Source organism: Camarhynchus parvulus, chromosome 2, assembly GCF_901933205.1.
Source record: "Camarhynchus parvulus chromosome 2, STF_HiC, whole genome shotgun sequence".
Lineage (NCBI taxonomy): Eukaryota > Metazoa > Chordata > Aves > Passeriformes > Thraupidae > Camarhynchus > Camarhynchus parvulus.
In genome coordinates, this window is record NC_044572.1 from 39,283,733 (window position 1) to 39,292,189 (window position 8,457).

Here is an 8,457-nt window from a genome sequence, read left to right on the forward strand (position 1 = left end):
CTTCCCAAGCTTTGTAAACCTCCACCTCTTTGAGGTGTGATTTCACTGAAACATGTGGAGCCCTAAAAAAGCATTCTGCCAACAAGCAATTTGTCTTTCTAACACCTGCACATAACTTAGAGCTTGATTACATCTCCTTTCTGGTCAATTGGGCTTGAAAGTATACAAAGATCAAAGAACATAATTTCTTAAGAAAATGTTTACCTATTCCATATTTTTGCAACATCGGGAGCCCCCTGGCAGGCACTAACGTCATTAAGGACGTAAATCCCCTTCTGTAGTGCCCTGGTTTGACAGCACTGAGGGTGCCACACCTCCAGGTCACCAGGGCCGCCTGAGCAGGAATGTCACTGCAGTGACTCGCCCTCGCTGCGACATCTGCCCTGCACTACGCACAGTCCGTCCCAGAGAGGCAAAAAACCCCTTGGTCTTCGTCTTCTAGACTTCTGGTTTGTGCTGCTACTGAAAGAACTGTGAGGAAGAACCTTGGGCACAAAAAAGCCTGTGGAGGTTTGCTCTGCCAGGAATGCAGATTTAAAGAGTTCCAAGCAAGAGAGGTCTTTAAAATTCAAGCTGCCTTCTGATTTTGTAGATGATATTACACTATGGCTCTGCTGCCTGCTTCTGACAGGTCACTGCTCAGCTTCTATGAGTTTTTAAGATAGTGGCACATGTCCCTCACAAACACTGAGATCTAACACAGGGCAGTTCACTTTTGCTGAGAATACATTTATCATTCTTACTAGCATAGTTAATGTGTTACTATTTCAGCCCTCAGGAACTGGTACCAAAGTAATAAAATTTTCATTTAAAATGATGCCATATTTCTTGGCTGCTACTTCAGCTTTTAATTTCCTTTCCATGTGTTTCATGTAGACATGTGACTCTCAATGTTGGCTGCCTTAGGAAATACAAAGATTAACTAAATTGCTATACATGCATGCATATAAATACACAATGCATCTCAGTATGGCATTTGTAAACAATGCTTTGGAAGTGCTCATAAGCAAGCAGTGTGAAAAATTTAGAAAACCAAGTGCCAACTTCCAACTAATCGCTAACATATTAAATGCCCAAGGAATTTTATTTCTAAATTAAAACCAGACTCTTAATTTTAAAAAAAATGCACATATGTTTATTTTTTTCTTTATTAAATATTGCACTTATCTCCTTTTTGGCTTTTTTTTTTCTTTCTCCTACATTATGTGCCTCATTACTGTGCTACAGTTTGTATTTTTAGGTAGTTGTGTTTGTAGCTAATAGACATTATTGTGTTGCATGGGGGTAAATTTATTTCAGTTTTCTTACTGCTGTATACTAAAATTTTATAAAGGTATCACCTAACAAGCAAACTCACAATGTAACTAATTCATGTCTCTGTTGATGGGAGTTTGATAAACACTTATGCTCTGCCATGGGTAGTTTGCCCAGGATAAGGACAGACTTATTACTCCACCAGAGTATTTCTTTGAAGGATTTTAGGGTTTTTTTTTGTGGTTTTTCTTTTTTCGTTTTTTTTTTTTTTTAACCCCTCCTTCGCGTGATTAAAAAACGTGGCTTAGAAAGGAAACAATTTCACCGCCTTTTCCTGGTTTCTGCGCTATTCACAGGCTCACGCTGCCCGCCCGCCCACAGCGGCGCCCGCGGGGCGGGGCCGCGTGTTCCCGCACCCCTCCTTCTTTCCCCCCGCACCTGCGGAGTGGTGCAGCCTCGCCGCCGTCGGGAGAGCGCGGCAGAGCGAACCATCGCCGGGCGGGGGGGAGCGTGGCCCGCGGAGGTACCGCTGAGGGCTGGAGGTGGGAGGCGGAAGTTTTAGCACGGGCCGGAGGTGGGACATCGCCCCCAGCGGGGCGGGCCTGGCCGGTAATGGCGGTGCTGGGCGGTATGGGGGAGCTGGGGCTTGGCTCCTGGTTTACACATCAAAAGTAGTCATTGCCCTTGAAACACCTGGGGGTGTTCGGTAGCGCTTGTACCAGAGGGAAATTATCCTGCGCCTGGTTTTCCCGCACAGCAGGTATCGGGCGGTGTTGGGTCGGACAGGACGGCTCAGCGCCGGCTGACGGCGTTTCAGTAAAGGCTGCGTAAGGCTGCGGGACCAGCTGCCTTGCAGAGCTCTGCAGTCATATTATATGCGCATATGGATATATAGACACTGATAAAATATGTTATACATTATTATATATAATGTATATACATTACGTGTATACTAATATGTATAAAATTCATTATCTTACACATTGTATATGGTATGCAATATATATCATCTAGTGTATCTATAGAACATATGTATGTTATACATTATAGTCTATAAATATGCATATGACTACAGATGTGTTTTATATTGTATATTATATATAAAATATTATTTATATATGTAACTTGCATTATATAATACAAAGTATATTGTGATATATATATTTTTATACATGTATACACACATGCTACCTCTTTTGTAGAGTCCAGGCTAAAAAACTGAAATGGCAAATTTGGGTCAGGATTTAAAAGAGACTACTACAAAAATACTTTTTTAATAATGAAATTTAATATTTGCATGAAATATGTATAAAATATAATATGTGATTATTTACTATTTTTATTCCTTATCCCAAGTGTTCTTGACCAGGCTGGATGCTGATCTCTGCTGCCTGGTCTAGTGAAAGGTGTCCGTGCCCACGGCAGGCGTTGTTGGAATGGGATGATCTTTAAGATCTCTTCCAACCCAGGCCTTTCTGTGGTTCCATGACATATTTAAGTAACACTGCTGTGTACTTGTGCTGCCACAGGTCTGGGCATTTTAGCAGGAATGCCCAGCAGCCTCTTACGGTCTTCATTCAGCTCTCTCCATTTTACCAAAGAGCTGGGGGTGCCAAGTTGCTCTTTGGACAAGGCTAAAAGCAGGCAACCTGTTGAAGCCTGTTTTGTAGGTGTTGGCAGAGCTGTACTGCAGCCTCTGCCCTGCTCCAGCATGTCAGAGGTGTGCAATCAGACTGGCTCTGGACTACGGCACAGTACAGTGCCATCACTGCTTGGCATAGTCCTCTGGTCCTTCCTCAAGTACTTGTTCTCAGCAGAGGCCTTCTGACATCACTTGCCGTGCCTCTTGCGATGCAGGGTCTGGTGGTGTTGCCTTCAACAGAGATGGTGCTGTGCTCCACATCTTGCTCAAGCTACTGGAGATACTGTCCCCTGACAGTATATAACCCAAGGCTGATAAAGCATAGGTGGAAGTGGAAAGAGAAGGGAGTCTTGTCCTAGATATGTAATTACATTAGTAGCAAGGACAAGTTTATTGACTCCTGTTTGAGGTTTCTAGACTGTTCTGCCAGACATGAAGGTTGAGATGACAATATTCTCAACTTGGTGGGACATACACTTTCCAGTGAACACACACTTTTTCCCTTAGAAGAGTGAAGCTGTTAATGCTCATTGTTTCTGCCTCCAGTCAGCTGGTTTCTCCAGGGGAAATTTTGCAGCAAAATCAGAGAGTGCTTCACAGTCCACAGTGGTGCAAAGTCATATTCATCAGCAGCTTAAGCTAGAAGAGCTCACTAGAGGCATTCCCAAAGTGAACGTTTCTTTGCCATTATCTGCCATAACTCATACTATTCCTCATTACAGACACAGAAACTATATCCTTTGCTTCAGGGTTGAAAACAGGCTGTCAAGTAAAAAGCAGGTTATTAATTTAATGTTCTTGGAACGTTTCCCACATTGTCTGCTTTACTGTTGTGTTTGTCTTACCCCACCTCCTTCCCCCTCTCCATTTACAGGAATGTGCTTGATTATTGCCACCATGTTCTCACAGTGCTCACGGGATCTGTTAAAGATTGCAAATCTTCATCTCCGGAGTCTGAATTTAAATCTACATTTACAAAACCACAGAAGGGCTTTCAGCAAGTCACTGCCTGCATGTCGAAGGAAAGTAGTTGTTACAGGTATTGGCTTAGTGTCCCCTCTTGGTGTGGGGACTCAGTTTGTGTGGAAGCACCTTCTGGAAGGAGGCAGTGGGATTATATCACTAGATGGGGAAGAATATGCAGGCATCCCATGTAGAGTGGCTGCGTGTGTGCCAAGGGGAAACAAGGAGGGTGAGTTCAGTGAAGAAAGCTTTGTGTCGAAGTCAGAGATCAAATCTATGAGTTCGGCCACCGTGATGGCCATCGGTGCAGCAGAGCTTGCAATGAAGGACTCTGGCTGGTCTCCCCAGTCTGAACAGGACCGCTTAACGGCCGGTGTGGCAATTGGGATGGGGATGGTTCCACTGGAAGAAATTTCTGACACAGCTGCCTTATTTAAAACAAAGGGTTACAGTAAGGTCAGCCCTTTTTTTGTCCCGAAGATTTTGGTCAATATGGCAGCAGGCCACATCAGCATTAGATACCAACTGAAAGGGCCGAATCATGCTGTGTCGACCGCTTGTACCACAGGTGCACACGCAGTTGGAGACTCCTTTAGATTCATTGCTGCTGGTGATGCTGATGTCATGTTGGCTGGAGGGACTGAGGCTTGCATTAGTCCTTTGTCTTTGGCTGGATTCGCAAGAGCCCGGGCTCTCAGCACGAGTTTTAACTCAAGCCCTAAAACAGCGTGTCGACCCTTTGATTCGCAGAGGGAGGGGTTTGTAATGGGAGAGGGTGCTGCTGTGCTGCTCTTGGAAGAGCATGGACATGCCGTGCAAAGAGGTGCTAGGATCTATGCAGAAGTTTTGGGTTATGGACTGTCCGGTGATGCTTGCCACATAACAGCACCTAATCCCGAGGGAGATGGTGCATTCAGGTAAGAACTCTATGTTGATTGTAATAGCTACTTTATATGTTAATTGTAGTGGGTACATTTGTTTTTGTCATTGTATATTTTTCACAGAGAAGGGATGTTCAGTCTTGAATTAATATTCCAAAAGCTTAAAAATCTGAAAAATGAAAGAGCTTCTGGTAACATTGTGCCCCGATTTTCTTTTTGTAGTAGGAGGGTGAAGGCCAGTTCTCAGTAGAATCAACCTTTTTCCATAGAGTTATTAAAGCTTCCTCTGTGTGAAAGCATTTTTCCTTTGGTGCATACAGCTGTTCATATAAATAAGTCTCAATGGAAACCTCTTTTTAAGATGCTTGTGGTGAGATAGAATCTTTTCAGGTTCTCCTTCACTCTTTTTCCATCAAGAAGATAGACACACCCCCGCCACCCCAAAAGTATGTTATTTGTTGTAAGAAATCTCAGGTGGTGAAAGCTGTAGAGCACTTAGAAGATCTGGTTTGTTAGAATATTCAGTACTTCATTCAGATGTGTTGGTGAAGGAGCATAGCAAAAATACACTTTAGTACTGTTTAGGGAGGTGGTAAAGCTTCATCGGTGTTTATCTCATCAAAACCAGTTCACAAGTAGATGATACTCATCTAATCATTATCATCGACCTAATTAAATTGTTGGCTAAATTACATGTGGAAGTTGGAGAGCTTCATGTAGGCTGAGTACTATTGCTGGCATTGGAATCTCTAGTAAAGATTTAGTTTGCCTTATTCTGAATGTATATGAATATTTAGTACCAAAATTCAATATATCACTGCACAAATAGATTAAACTTCTGCATGGTATTGTAAAGCTGTGTTTGCATCTTTATAAGGTTAACAGATTTTTCTAGAACTGTAAATATACCATGTTTCCATCGATGCTCTTTGATCCATATTTAATTGTTCTGCAGACTTAGGTGTGAGGTGAGTAATCAGGAGTGTCTTATCTCATATTTTCAGACTTGTTTACCCTTGAGATGATATGGCAATATATTATAATAGAATTTTTGTGTATTTTGTGATTGCAGTAGCATATAAATTAAATTCACAGTAAGAAGTGTTGAAAATTAATCTGGGTATCTCCAAAATGTTGAGCATTTCCACCCTTGAGATAAGATAATACATTTTAATGCTGACTTCAAGCCAGTGATTTGTTACTGCAGTGGTATATGGATTAAATCTGGAATGTATGTGCTTATCTCACTTTCCTGTAGGAATTTTATTTGCCACATCAAAAAAAATCAGAGGAATATATTTTTTGCCATCTTCTAATAACTGCTTCTGTTGGAGGCCAATACATAAGTTGGAATAAACCAGCAGGAAAGGAGAGGCAAAGCCAGACTCAGAATTGTGGATATAAAGAGTATCCTACACAAGTAATCTGGTATCTCCTTAAGTGAATAAATTCATTGCAGAAAATGTATCTAACTAAATTAATATATTTCATAGCTGTCAGTAACCTCTTTTGCCTGAGTATTGGCTCATTATCTAGTGACAGTGAGTGTCAGTGGCTTCCACTCTAAACTGGATGCTTCTAAAGGTGTAAGGCTGTAGTAGAGACATTTAGATTTGTCCAGAAGCCTGGGCTATCTGTTTTTGAGCTTGCTTTTATTTCCTTTTTCTTCATAGATTCCAAAAGAGTCAGTGGTCTTTTGCTCAGAAGTGCTTTGTTGTTATGTGCAAGGAGAGATATCTGATTAATCTTCTTCGAGGGAAATCTATGAGAAATTGCAGTGTGGAGCTGTGTTGATCTTTCCACGGTTTTCATAAAAAAACATGTTTTAAAGAGGCACTCACAGTGCATAAGTCATCAGGAGTCAAACAAAACATACCATGCCAGGCGTTGGAGAGTGTGACTTTCAATAAATTTCATTATAAAATGAAATATAGGGATTTTTGCTATCTCCTTGACATTTTCTAGTCTCTGGACAGCATGCAAAAGAAACTCATGTAGAGGATGACTGCAGATTTTTTCTTTCATTTCCCAGTGTTTTTGCTGGGGAGTGCATCTCTAAATTTTTGTAATAATATCAGTAGTTATTTCTCTCTCAAATATTTTCAAATTTTACAGTGAAAAGGGTGTTTGATACATTAATGTAGTCTGTAGAGACTGATTTTCATATCTTTCCTTCTTTGTATTTTTCCTAGCTGTGGAATTTTTAACAGCAAGTCTGATTTTATAGTGGGCCTCACTTTTATTGTCTTCCTCTGGTACCTAATGTAGATGTTAATGTGCTTAGTTAGATGAGTTAACCTCTTGTCATTTACATCTCTGCTAAAGCAGATTTTCACACTTGATAACATTGTAAAACAATCTATACTTTTGGTTTGTACATTTGACAGAAATACTTTGGGCAAATCAGCTTTCTGTTGTCTTCTTTTCCTTAGGTGTATGTCTGCAGCAATAAAGGATTCTGGGATCAAACCTGAAGATGTAACATATGTCAATGCACATGCAACTTCTACACCTCTAGGAGATGCTGCTGAGAATCAAGCAATCAAGAGACTTTTTAAAGATCACTCACGTAACATTGCAGTTTCCTCAACAAAAGGAGCAACAGGACATCTTTTGGGGGCTGCAGGAGCTATTGAAGCAGCTTTTACTGCACTGTCCTGCTACCATGGGATTTTGCCACCTACTCTAAACTTACAGAAAACAGAGGCAGAGTTTGATCTCAATTATGTTCCATTGACAGCTCAGGAGTGGAAGACTGACAAACGGCGCATAGCACTCACAAATTCATTTGGCTTTGGTGGCACTAATGCAACTTTGTGCTTTGCAAGTGTTTAACTTATGCTGTCAATGGTGTGAAAAAATTGCACCAATTATGATTTTCTGTACTACTGTCTCTGGTGTGTCCTGTAATATTTTCTCAGCTTTGAGAGTTGCTCATTTGATACATAAGAACTTTATTCACCCTGGCATTTACACCAATAATTCTTTTAGAAAGAAGGAACTTCTTTTACTCATTTTAATAAAAATAAAAAAGATCTATTCTTTGTGTGATGAAGAAGTTTTTGTTCTTGACTAGAGCAGGTGACATGGTTAAACTATGTTAGAAAAGATTTTTCTATGCGTGTGACAAAGAAATTGTTTGGAATCTTTTGTACAAAAGAGAGGCTGCCTAACAAGCTAGGATGCCACACCTGACAAATTAACTGCATGGTAATACAAGGTTTATGACTGACTGAACTCCTCTTTGTTACCCACTCCATACAGAATTCTGCCTTTTTCCTCATGGTGAGTTGTCTCAAATATAATTCTTCCACAGAAGTGATATTCAGGGGACAATAACATAGACAGTCATAAGATTTCTGGCACTGGTTCATTTTCTTTTCATCTTTATTCATTTCCATTTGTTGTGTTTCCTTGGCCATGAGCTAACATTGAAGGATGCATAGAGCATGGCCTGTACATCTTCCATGTGGCACAGGGATAGAATTAGTAGGTCATGCATGACCTGTTGAGTTCTGAAATCTTGTACAAGCATAGTAAGGTAGATGTTCAAGTATGGCACTGAAGATTTCAAAAATAGTTATACAGAAAGGAATAAGTATCTAGGGAAGTAGCTGTTTTTTCTGCCAAAGTGGAAAAGTAGAACTAGCAAAATTTGTCAAACAAGGCTTCTTTTAGGGAAAAAAAATTGTCTTCAGGAAATAAATCTGAGAGAAC

The 8,457-nt window shown here is 40.7% G+C and overlaps 1 protein-coding gene across 5 annotated transcripts; it reads left to right on the top strand.

Moving 5' to 3' along the window:
* The first annotated feature begins 1,685 nt into the window (after positions 1-1,685).
* OXSM (3-oxoacyl-ACP synthase, mitochondrial) lies at positions 1,686-7,779 on the top strand. Of its 5 annotated transcripts, XM_030944106.1 has the most exons (4): positions 1,722-1,777; positions 3,619-3,676; positions 3,771-4,776; positions 7,173-7,779. In XM_030944106.1, the coding sequence occupies exons 3-4, from the start codon at positions 3,773-3,775 to the stop codon at positions 7,573-7,575; spliced, it is 1,407 nt and encodes a 468-aa protein (XP_030799966.1). In that variant the 5' UTR covers positions 1,722-1,777; positions 3,619-3,676; positions 3,771-3,772; the 3' UTR covers positions 7,576-7,779. The 5 variants fall into 5 exon arrangements, with proteins under 5 accessions (XP_030799965.1, XP_030799964.1, XP_030799966.1 ...); XM_030944105.1 differs by lacking the exon at positions 3,619-3,676 and having other exon boundaries at positions 1,686-1,777; XM_030944104.1 differs by lacking the exon at positions 3,619-3,676 and having other exon boundaries at positions 1,691-2,014.
* Positions 7,780-8,457: the final 678 nt, after the last annotated feature.

What these genes read in the sequence shown, in the direction of transcription:
- OXSM (XM_030944105.1), top strand. Translation starts at nt 3,773, where the DNA reads ATGTGCTTGATTATTGCCACCATGTTCTCACAGTGCTCACGGGATCTG. An exon ending in GAGGGAGATGGTGCATTCAG is followed by an intron (nt 4,777 to 7,172) that starts GTAAGAACTCTA and finishes TCTTTTCCTTAG; the next exon opens with GTGTATGTCTGCAGCAATAA.